An 18,901-nucleotide genomic window follows, 5' to 3' on the forward strand; every position below is an offset into this window, starting at 1 on the left:
GGTGGAAGGGTAGATGGATAGGTAAAAGGGTGTGTGAAAGGGTGGATGGATGGATGAGTGAAAGGGTAGATGATGGGCAAGTGAATGGGTGGATGGATGAGCGAAAGGATTGATGGATTGATGAATTGATAAGTGAAAGGGTGAATGGATGGATGGATAAATGAAAGGGTGGATGCAAGGACTGATTAGTGAGTGAAAGAGGGTAGATAGACAAAAGAATGGATGAGTAAAGACGTGAAAGGGTGGATGGATGAGAGAACGGATGGATGAGTAATAGGGTCAATGGATGGATTCTTGAATGGATGAGTAGGTGGGTGGGTGGAAGGATGGATGGATAAGTGATAGGGGGATGGAGAGAGAAAGGGAGGATGAATGACAAAGGGTTAATGGGTGGAAGGATAAGTGACTGGATGGATGAGTAAGTGAAACGATGGCTGGATAGGTGAAAGGGTAAATCAGCCAAAAACTGGCCCCCGCCAAGAGCTCGGCGGCACCTCCAACCACCTCCCCCCCCCACCCCATACCCCCCCCCTGAGCGGGGAGGGGGGGGGCAGCTGAGCACTTTGCCAGGCCGGTTGGGGGTCCCAGCCCGGCCCTGGCACCATTGGAGGGTAGTAGCAAGGCCGGACTGGCCAACCGGGCATCAGGTGTTTACCTGAGAGGCTGGAAAGGGGGGTGAGCGGTTTTGATACTGGGGGCTGGCACTGCAAAGTTGCTTGTATATCCAGTAGTTTTCAATCAACAATAAAAGCGGCCTCACTTATATTCAGGTGTGGTTCACCATCGTCTGGTGACTAATGTACCTGCTGGAGCGAGATGCGACTTTTGAATCATCTAAGGTAGCAAGCTGCGGCCATACTGAAAAAACGTGAAGTGCACGATTGCCTCAACCTAATATAAACTTATTTTGACTTGTACTTAAGTGGTTGTCTATTTACTTACTTATATACTATTGCGTGACCTACTCTGACGTGTCTGTAAAACTTACCTTTTATCCCGAAGTTTTGTCCTGAATTTTGACCTTTTGTCTTGAATTTTTGTCCTGAATTTTAACGCTTTGTCCTGAATTTTTACACTCGCTGCCCTGAATTTGCACCCATGCCAGTTGGTCACCCTAGTCCCACCTTATCATCTTACAAGGGAAAGGAGCCCTGAGGATATCATCTCTCCTCTATGTCTCCATTGCTCACCTGACTCAAATATGATTTGGAATTAACCAAATGTGCAGGATCCATTTTCTTTCTAATAGTCATTTTGGAGGCCCAGGCCTGACCATGCAATGCAAGGCCACTGAATGTAGAAAGGGACCAGTAAACACACATCAGACATAGAAAGCTCTTACAGGCATCTTGGGGCTGAAACTTCATTTCTGCCAAACAAAAGGAGGTTTAGGCGTCTTTTTAAGGGCTGGACTCATCTTTCTGGTTTAAGAGCTGTGATAAAGAAGGGTCATTGTTAATGAGCATGTCTTCGCTTGTTGACCCGAGTAGCTGGGCACGCGCGCCCATGATCACGTCATCACGTGTGCGTTTTCCCACGCATGCTTCATAAATTCACACTTTTCAAAGCTGGGAAGAGAACAGTTAGTTTATCAATGAAAAGCTGTACATGTTTGTAGAAAAACACATGAGCATTGCAGTCGAGGTACGTTGACCTCGGTTTGTGTCTTCGTTTGCACTGTGTGTTCTCCAAAACTCAAACGTGTGCAACTGTGTGTGTCAGTGCTGTAAACTCTGCGTTTCCACTAGCAGCGCGTCTGCTGAGTAGTAGAGTCCTAACTGAATATCCCTCGCCGAGCGTGGTAACAGTGGTGACCCGTTCCTGTGTGAGCGTCATACCTGTGTGTCCCGCCTGGTGTTTGTGTCACGGTTGTTTGTGTGTACCTGGCCTCGCGCCCCACGCCCTCCTTGTTTGCTCTTCTGACGGGCCTGCTGATGATGGGCTCTCGGTAGTCGCACAGCCTGTTACCTGGTTTCCCCAAACAAACTGCTGCCAGGTGAGAATGGCAGTCCTGCCCCTCCCCGGGCAGGGTGTGAAGGGGGGTGAGCGACGAGACCGGGCTGTCCCTGCACAACCGGCTCCTCGGCCCGCTCCAGGGGGTTTACAACTGTCTCTGCGCCGTCTGCAGCGTCCTGGTGCGCCTGGCAGTCTAGTCGGGCACGAGACCTTTCTCTCAGGGTTCACCAGGAATCACAGCCACCGGCCGCCCTCGAGCTGCGTCCACACTTACCCGGATGCCCTTGGTACATGCACCTGAGGCCTGCGGAGGAGTGTAGCACTCCTGCCGGAAGCGGCCGTCTCCTGAGAGGGGGACTGAGAGTGAGGGTGAAAGAAGCGTTGACTGGCTGAGAAGAGGACATGGCTAACGTTGTGCACCGGGGCGGGGACTACTAGTGAAGGAGGCCGAGCCCAGGAGGCTGCGACCCGCTGGTGAGGCCGGGGCTAGCTGTACTGTAAGGGCAGGCTGCATCCACCTTGGGAGTTTGAGGCCTCCCTGTTGGCTAAAAGCGTCGTAGCTGGTAGAGGTGCCTGGGCCTCGCAGAGAAATACAGGAGGAGGCTTGGAACTGAAGGAGTTTGTGGCTAACACCACCTGCAGGAAGGCTGTGGCTAGCTGAAGGGGCTGGCGCTAGGGATACAGGTGCTTGTTTGTGGCCTGTTGGGGAGGTGACCTGAGCTAGCTGATTATCAGCGCTAGTAGTGGAGAATGAAGGCTACCTAGGATGCTGGAGCTAGCCCTGCTGACAGAAGGGACTGTGGTCAGTGGAGGAAACCGTGACTAGCACTCCTAGTGGAAGAGGCTGCAGAAGTAAAGACTGTGCCTTACACTCCAGGCAGAGATTTGTCATCGAAGCCTCTGCCTGCTTGTGGGTACCAAGTAAACAAGGCCCGGTGTAGACCAGGTCATGGCGGCGAGGACTGGGGCCCCCGCGCCAGCTCCACCCATGCAGAGGACCCGGCTAAAGTTGGAGGAAAAGGTGCTGGATTTCGAGTTTGAGGTGGTGAACGTGCAGTTTAATCAACTGGGGTGCTACATGCTGCGGCTGACGGTGGAGAACCCCCTGTTGGAGGGCTCAGGAGCCGGGGTGCAGCTCCGGGTCAATGATGGAGACATGCTTTACACCAGCACAGGGACGACGGAGGCCATAGAGCAGAAGGACCTCGATGACATCTATGCCTTCGAAAGGAAGAGGTTTAACTTCACTCTGCCCCAAGGTAATTGCATTTTGGACATGGGTGTGCTATAAATAACCCCAATGGTTTCTATTAGCATCTGCCATTTTCCTTCAGCTTCTACGTGTTCAACATTAGTGCCCACCCTAGTATTGGGAAATACCTGAAATGTGTGATCAAGGTTGTGGTAAAACGGCCGAAATGCGTCATGTCAAGTGGCACGGAATAAAGTTGTACTGAAGTTAGAAACAGAAACGCTGTGGTTTGTATCTGTGTTTCTCCATTCAATTCGGAGATTGGGACTGTAATTATTCATATATATATATATATATATTCACTCAAAAAACCATAGGTTTCAGGCCTTATATAGTTAGGAATTAGCATTTAAAAAACCATTGAAATTGCTCCTATATAGTTAGTTGTACTAACTATATTTCACGCAACCGCATTCCACTCCTGATGAAATAACATATTACATCATTCATGACATGGTCAGTGACATCACTGATGACATCACTGATGATATCTCATTTGACATCAATGATGACATCAATGATGACATCATCCAGTGACTGTGTGTTTCTGTAAAGTTTAAATATGTTTTACATATTGAAGAATGAGTGGATGCAGAAGTGTCTGGATGAAGGATTTAGTAGGTGCGTAACTGACTGTATGTGTAAGTGATTAAATGTGTCTTACTAAATGCATGGGTTAGTGACTAAACTGTCTGAATGTGTGCATCAGTATGTCTGTTGTTGTGTAAGCTGCTGCATGTGTTGATCAGTAGCTATATGAGTGGCTATATGGGTTATTGATTGGTTGCCCAAGTATTTGAATGGGAGACTGAGTGTGTGTGTGGGTGGCTGGGAGGTGTGCGACTCTGTCCATAGATGTGTGAGCAGTTGATTCACTAGGTGCATTAGTTCAAGAGTGCATGTGGAAACAGCTATATGGGCGGTTGACTGTGTGCATGGGTGTGTTGGTGAGTGAATGGATTGCTACATGTGCAAGTAAGTACATATGTAAAACACAGTGCATGTGAGAGTTGGCATATATAAATGACTATACATGAGAGCCAGTGAATGTGCGAGTGGCTATATGGATCATTGTGTACTTGTATCAGTGATTGTATAAGAGAGTAAGTATGTGTTAATATATGTTCGAATAAGTAAGGTGTTGTGTGTATAACTGTATAGTTGAGGAAATGGAAGTGTGATTGATTCTTTGCATGACTGACTAGGTGTGTGAGTAACTCCAGGGATGAGTGGCAGTGTGTGAGGGTCTGTATAGGTGTATGAGTGCATATTATAGTGTTGTATTGATGAGTGACTGTATGTATGAGTGATTCTATGGGTGAATGAGTGAATGTGTGTGTAGACCTAGGAATCAGTGAGTGTGTATGTAGTAATTGGTATTGGTGTGTCAATGGTTTCAAGAATGGTAGTCTGTATTTAACACTGGGTGTATCAAAGGTTATATTAGAGTGTGGGGAGGTGCATCGTATTATCACATGAATGATATCATCAGTGATGTGATCAGTGATGTCAAATGAGATGTCATCAGTGATGTCATCAGTGATGTCATTTGAGATGTCATCAGTGATGTCATTTGAGATGTCATCAGTGATGTCATCAGTGATGTCACTGACCATGTCATGAATGATGTAATATGTGACATCATCAGCAGTGGATTGCGGGTGCGCGAAATATAGTTAGTACAACTAACTATATAGGAGCAATTTCAATGGTTTTTTAAATGCTAATTCCTAACTATATAAGACCTGAAACCTATGGTTTTTTGAGTGAATTTGAAAGGTTTTTAAAATTCTAATTCCTAACTACATAAGGCCTGAAACCTATGGTTTTTTAAGTGAATTTGCAAGGTTTTTTAAATGCTAATTCCTAACTATATAAGTCCTGAAACCTATGGTTTTTTAAGTGAATTGGTAAGGTTTTTTAAATGCTAATCCCTAACTACATAAGGCTTGAAACCTATGTTTTTTCAGTGAATTTGCAAGGTTTTTTAAATGCTAATTCCTAACTATATCAGGCGTGAAACCTATATTTTTTTTCAATAAATTTCAATGGTTTTGTAAATGCTAATTCTATTAGCGGATAACGTTTATATATGTAATTATCCTTCTGGGACCACCTGAGCAGCCATCTTTGATCTCAGGAGAAGTGAGGCACAAGAGAGCACAAAACAAGAGAGGAAAACGCTAAAAGGGGGCAGGGTTGAGACCCCCTGACCCCCTAGCCCTTCTCAGGGTCCCAGAAGGACCACCAAGTGCAAAAAAGTTTTTTTATTTTTAAATTGCGGGGTCCTTATGGGACCCCCTGAGAAGGGCTAGAGGGTTAGGGGGTCTCTACTCTGCCCCCTTTTCGTGTTTTCCACTCTTGTTTTGGGCTCTCTTGTGCCTCAGGGTGAGCGCATATAGATATATAATTTGATCAAATTAAATTTTCTCAACAACTACTGGAGGGATTTTCACCAAATATGGACAAGGCACTACTGCATACCTGTCCCTACCATTTTGCCAAGTTTGGTGTAATTCCGTTCAGCCGTTCGAGCTGTAGCCGTGTCTAAAGGTCCCATAGAAAATGCCATTTGAAAACATAGCAAAGGCACATCTGCATACCAGGCCCTACCATTTTGCCAAGTTTGGTGTAATTCCATTCAGCCGTTCGGGCTGTAGCTGTGTCTAAAGGTCCCTATTGAAATTAACATGGGGAAAACTTGTTTTGGGACCCCCCTTTCGGTCCCCGCTTGACGAATCCCCCCGAAACTTTCAGGGAAGGAGCGGAGCGGAGCTGGTCAAAATTCTGGAAAAGTACACACAGATTCCTCAATCGGCGCCAAAGTTATTCCCAATAGAATGTTGAGCGCATATAGATATATAATTTGCTCAAATTCATTTTCTCAACAACTACTGGAGGGATTTTCACCTAATATAGAAAAGGCACTACTGCATACCTGTCCCTAACATTTTGCCAAGTTTGGTGTAATTCCGTTCAGCCGTTCGGGCTGTAGCTGTGTCTAAAGGTCCCATAGAAAATGCCATTTGAAAAATTTCAAATTCAATTTTCTCCAGAACTACTGGAGGGATTTACACCAAACATACAAAAGGCACTACTGCATACCAGTCCCCACTTCTTTTTTCTCGGCCCCCGCTCGACAAATCCCCCCGAAACTTTCGGGGAAGGAGCGGAGCGCAGCAAGGCAAATTTAAGGAAAATTACAGGCAGATCCCTCAATCGGCGCCAAAGTTATTCCCAATAGAATGTTCGGAATTTCCTATGGTAACTAGGTCCTAACTATATATACCTACTGGCGACTGCCAGTAGGTAATATATATATATATATATATATATATATATATATATATATATATATATATATATATATATATATATATATATATATATATATATATATATATATATGCATATATATATATATATATATATATATATATATATCCTATAACGTTGGCGTTGTTTGACCAATCTTCAGGACATTTCCCAAAAAATTGTCAAGGTAGCTTCTGGTTGTCATGGAAAGATTGGGGGGGATCCATGCAGTGGGGACCAAAAGTTTGGGGTGCGAAATAAGGGTGTGTTTGTAATTTATATTCCAATAGGAACTTTAGGTACTCCTACAGCCCGAACCGCTGAATGGACTAACCCCAAATGAGGCAGGGAGGTAGATGTTGGTTCAAGGAAGTGCCTTTTACTTATTTGGTGTAAATCTATTTAGTAGTTGTTGAGAAATTTAAGTTTAAAATTATAGTGATATTTTTTTTTGCATTTATTGAGCGCCTGGCTACACAAAACTGTGTGTCCCCGCGCTAACTGCAAATGCAAACCCATCCAGAGGAACTTGGTCCGTGAGATGACAAAAAGTTAGTGTTTAGGGAAAAGGTGGGTTTTCAGTTTGGCTCTGAATCTCATTTCGGAGGGCTCCATCCGCAAGTGGATTGGCAGAGCATTCCAGAACTTAGTGGCCAGATAACGGAAGGATTTTCCTCCCATTTTAGCTTTTGTGATGCGAGGGACTTGAAATAGCATCATGCCCGACGATCTCAGATCCCTGATCGGACGGTGAATGGTGATGAGACTTTTCAGATAGCTGGGGCCTTTATTATGGGCAATGCGATGAGCATAGCAGAGAGTCTTAAATATAATTCTCTCTTTAATGGGGAGCCAGTGAAGTTTAGCAAGCGCGTTTTTAGTAGATGCTTTCCGAGGGAGACCGAGCACCAGTCGTGCTGCTGAGTTCTGTATACATTGTAGTTGGTGTAATCCCTTCTGATTTAGGCCTAACAAGAGAACATTACCATAGTCCAAGTGAGGGGATATTAAAGCATGAACTATGGTTTTTCTCGCTTCGGTCGGCAAGAGGTCAAGTACTTTGCGAAGTACTTTTAAGGTGCTAAAGCATTTGCTTGTCACCTTATTCACATGGGCTTTGCCTGAGAGGTCGGCGTCCAGCATGACGCCTAGATTTTTCACTTTCTCCACGGGCATGAATTTGAATTTAAAATATTTATATAGCGCAACATTCACCATGCGGTTTCTTGGCGCTGTGGAGGCTAGTTTAGCAGTAGAAACGAAGAACTGGTGGAGAAGAGAGGATTAAAATCAGTTTACATTAAGAAAAGCCTGGGTGAAAAGGAAGGTCTTAAGATCTTTTCGGAAAAAGGAGTAATGTGTGGCCAGACGCAAGTGATCGGGGAGGGAATTCCAAAAGGATGGTGCCAAGAAAGAAAAGTTGACTCCGCCCCATTTCTTGCGTCTGTACCGGGGTACCTGGAGGAGTGATTGAGTAGATGAGCGAAGCTCACGGACAGGGATGTACTCTTTTAGTAGAGAAGAGATGAAGGCAGGGGCAGTCCCTTGGCGTGCCTGAAAAACCATGCATCCGGTTTTAAAGAGGGATCGCTCCCTAACAGGTAGCCAATGTAGTGTCTTCAGTAGGGGAGTAGAGTGATGGAAGCGGGGGAGGCCATACACCAGTCTGGCCGCCTGGTTTTGAACCAGCTGGAGCTTCCGCAGACTATACGCTGGGATGCCGTTGTAAAGGGCGTTGGCGTAGTCCAGCCGGGAGATAACCAGAGCGGACATGATTAACTTAAGTGCAGGGGGAGAAAAAAAACGAGAAACAGAGCGGATAGTTCGAAGGACAAGAAAACAGGAGGAGACCACAGAACTGATTTGTGAGTGAAGGTTGAGATGATTGTTAAGTTTAATGCCCAGAGTTTTAACTGAGGGAGAGGGTGTAGGAGGGGATCCTAAAGAAGAAGGCCAAAAGGAAGAGTTCCAGGGACTGGAGGAACCACCCGTAAGGACCAATTCTGTTTTATCAGGGTTCAACTTCAGATGGTTGTGGTTCATCCAGTCCCTGATGAAAATCATAGTAGACTGGAAATTAGAAATAGAACGAGGGGAAGAAGACAGGTTTAAGATAAGCTGGAGGTCATCTGCATAGTTATAAACAGTGACCTCCAGTTGCTGAAGTGCAAAGATCAGAGGATAGATATAGAGATTAAACAGAAGGGGGGAAAGAGAAGAACCCTGAGGGACACCACAAGTGACTTTGAGTTGGGTGGCCGAAAAATCCCCCAACCGGACCGCCTGGGTGCGGTTCCTCAGGAAGGACGATAGCCAGACCAGGGCTGAGCCCTCGACCCCCGCCGCTCCGACACGGGAAAGTAAGGTGGAATGATCCACCGTGTCGAAGGCGGCGGAGAGATCGAGGAGCACCAGAGCCTGGTAGTTGTTTTGGTCCATGCCCTCCCTGAGATTGTTCAGGACCGACACCACGACGGACTCGGTGGAGTGCCTAGGCCGAAAGCCTGCCTGGCGGGACGCTAGGCCCCCATTGGCTTCTACGTGGGCGCTGAGGACCGATGTTACATGTCGCTCCAGCACCTTGCCTAAGTAGGGCAAGAGAGAGATGGGACGATAATTGGCTGGAGCGGAGGGGTCCGCGCCAGGCTTCTTAAGGATGGGGACTAAAGTGGCAGATTTAAGAGCTGTAATTACCACCCCCTGAGCCAGCGAGCTATTGAGGAGGGATATGGGCAGTTTGGGACAAACGGAGTAAATCTGTTGCAGGATGTGGGCTGGACAGATGTCCGCCGGGGAACCAGATTTTACTTTGGGAAGTATTGCAAGGAACACTTCTTCGGTGAGCGGAGGGATAAAAGAAAGAGAGCCGTGATCAGTCGGGGGAGAAGGCTCAGAAAAAGTAGGGGAAGGAGGTGAGATGTTGGCTCTAATGTTGGCAATTTTTTCTAGAAAGTAGGTATTCAAGGAATCACAGAGGGACTGAGAAGGGGCGGGCTTGAGAGTGGCCCTGTCAGAATAGGCCAGTTCCTGAACGATGGAGAAAATCTCCCTGGATTTGTTCTCCGCTGCCAGAATTTTAGCTGAGAAGTGTGTAGTTTTAGCGCTCAATATGGCCCTTTTATAGTCACTCAGCAAAGTCAAATAATGAGTTTTTTGTAGAGGGCAGTAGTCCTTTCTCCATTGCCTCTCGGCCCGCCAGAGGGTCAGCTTTTTTGTCTTCAGGTCGTCGCCAAACCACCGATTTGACTCCTTGGATCTTCGAGTAGATATCCGTCGTAGTGGGGCTACCATATCGCAGCCTCCAGCAAGCCAGGTGTCGATGGCCGCGGCTTGAGAGATGGAAGATAAGCCCTCTAAGTTAGGTGCGGAGTTCAAAAGAGAGGATGACAAAGCAGGAAGGTCTACCCTATTCCAGTTCCGCGCCCAGGTGTTTTTGGCAGGCGGGATCTTTGTTGCCGCCTTTAGGCGGAGGGAAAAGGAGATCAGGGCATGTTCTGACCAGGGGCATGGGGACACGGTCATGGAAGAGACCGAGGCATTGAGAGACCAGACCTGGTCTAGTACATGGCCGTGGGTGTGCGTAGGGATGTGCAAATGGGAGATAAAATTAAAAGATGCAAGTGAATCAGAAAATTGTTTAGAGGCAGTGCATTCCTGGGGGTCTAAGGGCCAATAATTAAAATCCCCTAATACCAAGACTGAAGCGTGATTAATCGCTAAAGTGGCCAATAGGTCCTGAAAAGCCGGCAAAAACAGGTGGGATGGCTGGGGAGGGCGATACATTAATAGACAGGTGAGCGGGGAAGAAAAGGCAAGTGAGCGAGCTACCAGGTGCTCGGTGGGATTAATAGTAGAGGAGGGAAGAAGTTGAAAATTGTGCTCAGATCGGGCAATGAGAGCCACACCACCTCCTGCTTTGCCCGCTGGTCGATCGGCGCGGAGGGCCACATAAGAAGGGGGAAGGGCAGCCAACAGAGAGGGCAGGGAGGAGTCACAAAACCATGTTTCTGTTAAAAGTAACATGTCAGGCTGGTGAGTATCAAGCAGCACAAATAGCTCCTGGTGGTGCTTTACTGCCGACCTAGTATTGAGTACGATAAAGGACAGGGGGGGGGGAAGGGGTGCGGGCCAGGATCAGGGAAGTGGGACAAAGGAGGGATCATATTGGTAGGTGTAGGGTAGTGGGAGGTAGGATCAAGGCCAAGAGCAGAGATGCGCCTGATAATGGGTGCAGCCAGGGCATGGGTAATTCCCCTAGTTCGCTAGGCCACCAAGCCTGGGACCAAGCAGAGACAGCTTTACCTACTATCAGTACCTCTGTTTTGTCTCCGTTTAGACGGAGGCAGTTAGTATTCATCCAAGTCGCTATCGCTGACATACAGTTGGAGAAGTTGGTAGGTAAATCTCTGCTGTCTGGAGTTAGTTTGAATACCAACTGAGTGTCGTCAGCATAGCTGACAATGCCCACTCCAAATTCCTCCGCAATGTGTGCCAGGGGTTCCATGTAGATGTTAAATAAAGTAGGGCTCAAACTAGAGCCCTGTGGAACCCCATGGCTGACACTGCGAGGCGATGATTTAAAGGGTGGGCAATGAAGTTGGAACGTTCTGTCAGTGAGGTAGGACTGGAACCAGGTGAGAGCTAGACCTTTTACTCCCATGTCTGAGAGTCGAGACAGCAGCATTGAGTGCAGCACGGTATCAAACGCTGCACTTAGGTCCAATAGGACCAACGCTGCTGTGTCTCCCTCATCCACCATCTTCCGGATCTGTTCGGTTGAATACAAAACTGCTGATTCGGTTGAATGGCCTGATCTAAACCCTGACTGAGAGGGGTGGAGGAGAGATTCTTTCTCTAGAAACTCCATGAGTTGTAAATTGGCCACCTTTTCTATGATTTTGGCACAGAAAGGGAGAAGCCAGATCGGCCTGAGATTTTGGAGCTGAGAGATTGGGATATTTGGTTTCTTTTTTAAGGGTATTACTTGGGCAGATTTCCAGTTTTTCAGGACGTGGCCTTCCTGGAACGATAAGGTGATCATGTTACTAATTTGATCTAGTAATATGTTTTCCATGACCGCTTTACATTGTTCCGGGGGACAGGCATCCATGGGGGAGCCTGAGCAAATTCCATTAATAATTTTCATTAAGTCCTGTTTGTTAGGGGTCCTGAAGTTGGTGAGGAGGGATTTAGAAGAGAGGGAGCCTAGATTGTCTACATTGTTTTTAACTATATTAGTGCTACCTGAGAAAGTCGCATGGATTTTTTCTACCTTCTCCACGAAGAAATCCGCTATCTGGTCGCATATCTCCGTGGAGCAGGTGTCTTTGGTATCCAGGCAAGAAGGGATGGTAATTTCTCTGTAGATACAAAATAGCTCCTTCGTAGGGTTCTTAGATTCCACAATTCTGCTTTTGTAATAATAACTTTTTTCTAATCTTACCAATTTCTGATATTTTTTCAGTTCGCTTCTATAGTTTTCTTTAAGTTCCGGGGTATAGTTTTTCCTCCACTTACGTTCTATGGATTGACATAGGGCTTTAGCATTTTTAAGTTTCTCTGAGAACCATGGGGCGTTTTTGGATTGTCTGGCTGGTGGTTTAGTGGTCCATGGAGCAATTTTGTCTAAAGCTTTAGTTAGCCAAGATTCAAAGTTATCCCATACCTCCTGGAGGGAGCTTCCTGTTAAAGGAGGTTGCTCAGTTAGTTCATGTGAGAAAAGTTCAGGAGTGCATTTTTTAAAATTACGACGTCTGTAAGGTGGTGGTTTGGCATGGGTATTATTGATGTGTTTTCTAGCTATCTTAAACGGCACCATACTGTGGTCAGACCATATTAGTTGGATGGGCGGCGAGGTGTTAATGCCTTCCCAGTTAGCAAAAATAGGATCTAATAAATGTCCTTGTTGATGGGTGGGCAGAGTGGAGAGGAGTTTAAGATCAACCGAGTTAAAAGCATTCAATAGGAGCTGAGCTTCCTTGGAGTGGCTATCCTCTAGATGTATGTTGAGGTCGCCAAAGATGATGACATTATTGTGTCTGATGGCGAGCTGAGTGGCCAGTTCAATGAGTTGGCTACAGAAGGACACCGCTGCTCCAGGGGGTCTATATATAAGTAAACCAGTGATTGTGGTGGTAGCATCTAGTTTAATGGTAAATCTACCACACTCACTGCCAGTGATATTTAATTCAGTTAATGTACATTCTAATTCTTCTTTGCAAATCATTGCCAGTCCCCCCCCCGTTGTCTTTGACGATCGATTCTTAGGAGACTGTAGCTGTTAGGGATAGCCTCTAAGATATCCGGGGAGGAAGCTTCGTCTAGCCATGTTTCTGTGAGAAACATGGCGTCAAGGTCTTCGTTAATCAGGAGATCATAGATTTCTGTTTTATGTTTAGGCATTGACCTGCAATTGAGTAATAACAAATTAAGGTTCATCGTTTTATTGGAAGTCAAGGTTAACTTGGGGAGCGGTTGATGGCATATATTGCACTGCGCGGGTAAAGACTCCGGGTCAATAGAGTGCATACAGTTACGAGATGTTGACTTACCAAGTTTCAAGAGGTCAGATTTAGAATAGTGGCGGCGATGTCTCTTATTATTGATTGTCTCTGTAGGTAAAGAGGAGCATGGACTGTGGAGTCCCGCCCCGCGCCCCGTTCGTTCGCGGACGGGCGCAGACGGGCAGGACTCTGGCTTGACTCCGGCGCGCGATCGGCGCGCCCGCAATGCGCGTCCGCTGCGCTGAGCCATATACGTATGTTTTTATAGCGTCGTCCGAGCGACCTTCCCAGCGAGCCCTCACTAAGATGGCCGCTGTCCTAAATCACCCAGTCCCCGCAGATGACGGCCGTTAGATCGGCCACACCCACAGAGAAGGTCCGAGCAAGTAGGCTGCTCGTTGTCTGGGGAACGAAATGGATAGCTAAGGTACACACACCTTTCCTCCTAAATAGCTATGGGCATAGTTCAATGGCAGAGTTCAAGAAGTAGAATATCTCTGGCCGCTAATATTTCAGAGTGGTTTCGTGATTAAATTTCGAATGCACGCACCAACAGAAATGCTCTGATTGGCTGGAGAGAACCTGAACAGAAAGATGTGGCTGCCATTTCATTGCTCGGGAATGGTTCCCGGGCCTGAACATTTCTGAAAAAGCTAACATAAGTGATCCGATTAGAGGTACTCTGACTCCGTTATAGAGGAATGGGGGTGTTAGTGCCACAGGTTATGTGTCCAAAATAGAGTTTTTTAATCGTGCCTCATAGAAGTGACTGCAAGCGCAGGCCCCATGTATCATCACACTCTTGACCTTGTGTGGACCACAGATGCTAGTCTAACCCTTAAAGACGTAGCCCCTTGCATCTGGTCTGATCACCACCTGATATCCTGTGAGGCCCGCATTAAAGGATATACCACCAGGTATCAGGAAAACCCGGAAATGGGCCGAGGTTGATCTAGCATCCCTGACTAAGGTGCTCCCGGTAACATCACAGGTCGCTGATCTGGGACGCAGCCTGGACCATGAATATTCTGATCTAACCAGGAGCATGACCCGGGCCATTGATCAAATAGCGCCGTTGAGAACGCAGCAAATAAAGCGATCCGGTAAAGGGGCTCCCTGGTTTACGCCAGCCTTAAGGGAAACAAAAAGAAAGCTTAGAGCTCTGGAAAGAGTCTGGAGGAAAGCCAAACAGGACACTGACAGGAAACTCTATAAAGCCTCCCTTCAACAATATAAAAACCTTATGACCCAAGCTAAAGCGGACCACTTTGAGTCCCGCCTAAGTAAGGCAGCGAATATTCAGAAAGAGACCTTTAAAATACTGGCAGAGTTGAGCAAAAAAACAGATATCTCCAAGGCCCCTATTGACTGTAACACCTTTCAGGCTTACTTTTTAGAGAAGGTGAAGATCATCATCCAAGAGATAAAGAACGGGGTGGTATTGGGGACTGCTATAACATCAGCACCTGAGATCTTGACCGACTGCTCCCTTGAAATGTTTCCAGAGATGGATGTATTGATCCTAGAACAGCTGATGAGTAAAATTAAATCTGGCTCCCCAGCTGATCCATGCCCACCTGAGATCTTCCGTGTTGCGCGCCCCTTGTTGGAGGAATGTATCATCTCCCTCCTCAATAGATCATTAGATATGGGGTACCTACCGGCTGAGCTTAAGGAGGCGCGTGTAAGACCTTTACTGAAAAAGTCTGGATCAGATCCTGCGGTGTTAAAGAATTACAGACCTATATCCCAGCTGCCTTGTCTCTCAAAAGTTCTTGAGCAGCATGTATTAAAGTCCCTGTCCCTCTATCTGGAAACTCATCATCTACTCCATGAGCGACAGGCAGGTTTCCGAGCTCATCACAGCACCGAGTTGGTGATGCTCTCGGTGTTGGATGAACTAAGAGGCATGGCTGACTGCAAGAAACCGAGCGCCCTGATTTTGCTGGACTTATCAGCGGCGTTCGATACTGTCAGCCATGCCTTGCTTTTGGAAAGACTCAAGGACTTTGGGATTAAGGGCCTGGCCTTTCAATGGTTGCAATCATTGCTCACAGGAAGGACCCAAAAGATACAACTGGGGGACGAAACATCTGAGATAGGGATTTTAGAGTGCGGGGTGCCACAGGGGTCCGCCCTGTCCCCGCTTCTATTTAATCTCTACCTGCAACCGTTGATTGCTTCTTTGGCCACCATGGGCTGTAAAGTCTTTAACTACGCGGACGACACGCAATTGCTGTTAAGTGTTGATGACACTATGGCCGCACAACTCCAAGCTCAGAACATCTTGCGGTTCACTGTGCAATGGATGATGGATAACCTGCTAAAAATTAACCCTGACAAGACTGAGGTACTAGTGATTCCATCCACTGCCTCACCTTGGTGTGATCTCTATTGGCCCACAGAGTTAGGCCCTGCTCCAAAACCAAGCCCGTTTGTAAAGAGCCTGGGGATCAAGCTGGATGATGATCTGTCAATGGCCCCTCAGATCTCTGCGGTTGTGGGAAGTTGCACAAACATCATTCGGCAACTGCGGAAGTTAATTCCTGTCCTCTCACAATCCATGATGCGATCAATAGTAGCGGCCACCATCATCTCCAGAATTGATTACGGTAATGCCCTTTACCTTGGCTTACCTAAAACTCTGACCAGCAGACTTCAGGTCATAATGAATGACGCTGCCCGGTTGATCTTCAGGCTACCGAGGAGATCTAAAGCCACTCCCCTACTACAAAGTTTGCACTGGCTCCCCATTAAAGAAAGAGTCGAATTTAAGAACTTATGCACGGCCCATAGGGCAATCTATGGCAAAGCCCCAACCTACATCAAAGATCGTCTGCAACTTTATTGCCCTATGAGAACACTTCGATCTTCAGACTCCCAATTACTGGTCTGTCCTCGCTACAGGTTAGTGACCAAGGGAGGGAGAGCCTTTTCAGTGCTAGTTCCTCAGCTATGGAACAGGCTGCCGGAGGTGCTGCGCCGGGAAGGTAATCTACTACGAATCAGGAAGAGCCTAAAAACATTTCTGTTCAGCAAAAGCATGAGCACAGTATAATCCAGCTATGACCTCAGCTTCCATCTTGCTAAGTTATTGTCTGTACCATCTTTCCAGGTGCTTAGAGACCTGCAGGTGATTAGGCGCGATATAAAACCTCACTAACAATAACCTCACTAACAATAACAATAACATCGAGACTATCAATGTCGTTGCTGATATTGATGGAAATATAAAAATATACGTGAATCATTAATACACACTGTTATAGAGCTATTGAGATTTAGAATTTTTTTAATAAATGTATTTATATAGAGAGTTATGTACTGTGATGGTTAGAATTAGTTATATAGTTTTTTCTTTTTTTTAATGTGGTGGTGGCTATTAAATTCTTGCTTTTGCTTTCCGCTTTCGGGACCAAACCGTTGTGATCACAATTACCGAAATCATCACAATCTCCGGCCTGACCTTAAAAGTGGAAAATTGGTTTTAGACATGGTTTTTCTAGAAATACACTAGAAAAACATGAGTTTGAAGTGTACAGTAATAAACCCCTAGTTTGTAAAGTACCGTAATATGTGTACATATATGTGTTTTCACTTTATGGAAAAAGCGCGATCGTCGCCGTTCAAGACATCATTGCAAAGTCCCGAATAACCACAAAAATAGAAAATATGTATGAAAGATGGTGTTTAAGAAACTTAGTAGAGTAATATGAATTTAAACATGCTTTGAAAGAAGTATGTATGTAGTAAAATTTGTAGGGCAATGTTCAGAATGGATTTTTTTACATATTGTTTTTGGATCTGTTGGTGGTCACTAAATGTCTGCAATTGTTTCCGTTTTCACGACGTGCCCGCTGGGACTTCAATTACGGACATCCTCGCAGTCTCCAGAATCACAGTGAAAAGAGAAAATAGGTTTTTGAGAGGGATTTTATAGAAACTCTCTAAAAACATGACTTTAGAGAATACTGTAAGAAAACATTATGGTCTGAAAAACTGTAGTATGTGTGGATATATGTGTTTTAGACTTTATGGAAAAGGCGTGATCGTCACGGTTAAAGACGTCATCGTGACATCCCAAATAACCACGAAACCGGGAAATAGGTCAGAAAGATGTTTTTTAAAGAAACAGTACAAAAATATGAGTTAGTTTAAACATGCTTTGAAAGTAGTATGTATATAGTAATATATGTAGTGGAATGTTCAGAATACATTTTTTGCATATTTTTTTGGGATGTGTTGTGTTGCACTGAAAAAAAAACGGTTACTGGAACATTATAGTTAGGAAAAAGAATTTGTTTTAAACCTTAGAAATCCACTGAAAAAAACAAAGGTTCCAAGGACATTATAGTTAGGCTGACATTTCACTCGTACAAAAATTCAGCAGTTATAGTTAGCTGAGCTAACTATAACTCACACCCCTGCAATGCACTGCTTATGACCTCACATATTACATCACTCCTGACATGGTCAGTGATATCGCTGGTGACATCACTGATGACATCTCAAATGACATCACTGATAACATCATCCCCAGAATCTCTGGTGCACCCACTCACATCCCAATATATTCTTTCATACACCCACTCCAACTTCCATACTACCAATCTCAAAACCATTCACACACCCATACCAGTACTTAGACACCCACTCCCTGATTGATAGCTCTACAAACACATACACTCACTCTTCCATAAAGCCACTCATACACCAACTCACTCACTAATATAGCCACTGATATATCCACTCATACACCCATAGAGCCACTCACACTCTGTCAGTCACCCGTAGATCTACTCACACACCTCCCCAGTCCCCTATAGCATCAATCACACAGCCACTTACTCACCTATACAGTTATACACACACTCACTCACTTATTCATACAGATACTAACACATACTCACTCACCTATACTGTCAGTGACACAAGCACACACTCACCCATACAGACACTCTCACAATCACTCACTCATACATACAGTCACTCATATACTCTAAAACTCACCTATACTGCCTTCCACATATGCAGTTACTCACCCAAAATACAACTGACACATCTATTCACTCACCTACACAGCCATACACACACTCAGTCACCCATACAGCCCCTCACAGATGCAGTCAAAAACCCATACAGCCACAGACTCACCTCATCACTCATCAATGCAGGCAGTCACACACACCCTCACACACCCATCCACACAGACATTCATACACCCATACAGGTACTCAGACAACCAATTAATCACACATACAGCCATCTATGTACCTACTCACCAACCCATGCAGCCACTAAAACACCAACTGACAGATTGATACAGACATGCACACAACCTAGTCACTCACCCATACATTCACTGAGACACCAAATCACTGAGTTATACAGTCAGTCATGCATTCACTGAATCATCCATACAGGCACTCATACACCCACTGATTCATCTACACACTGTGGTAAATATATTTAACATTCATAAACTTTTTAAAAACACTCAGTCACTGGATGATGTCAGTTGAGTTGTCATCAATGATGTCATGAGTGATGTCACTGACCATGTCATGAGTGATGTAATATGTGGGGTTATAAGCAGTGCATTGCAGGGGCTCAAGTTATAGTTAGTTAAGCTAACTATAACTGTTGAATTTCTCTGGTTTTGTACAAGGGAAATGTAAGCCTAACTATAACGTCCCTGTAACCTTTGTATTTTTGTGTAATTATATATAAAGATATATCTATATATATATATCTATATATCTATATATCTATATATATATATATATAAGCAAATCCCAACTCCGCCGTAAGAAAATGGAACACGCACACGAGGATTCGTCATTCCAGCTAGTTTAATGAGGTAAGGTCACTTCAC

General features: G+C 45.4%; 1 protein-coding gene across 1 annotated transcript in view; it reads left to right on the forward strand.

Moving 5' to 3' along the window:
• Positions 1–2,031: 2,031 nt before the first annotated feature.
• Positions 2,032–18,901, forward strand: part of CCDC33 (coiled-coil domain containing 33) — a 1,028,600-nt gene continuing 1,011,730 nt past the window's right edge. The window contains exon 1 of the mRNA XM_086959778.1: positions 2,032–3,215. Coding sequence (XP_086815904.1) covers positions 2,906–3,215 — 310 coding nt within the window. The 5' untranslated portion in view covers positions 2,032–2,905. The remainder of the gene's footprint in view (positions 3,216–18,901) is intronic.

This window comes from Lissotriton vulgaris, chromosome 2_2, assembly GCF_964263255.1.
Source record: "Lissotriton vulgaris chromosome 2_2, aLisVul1.2, whole genome shotgun sequence".
Classification (NCBI taxonomy): Eukaryota; Metazoa; Chordata; class Amphibia; order Caudata; family Salamandridae; genus Lissotriton; species Lissotriton vulgaris.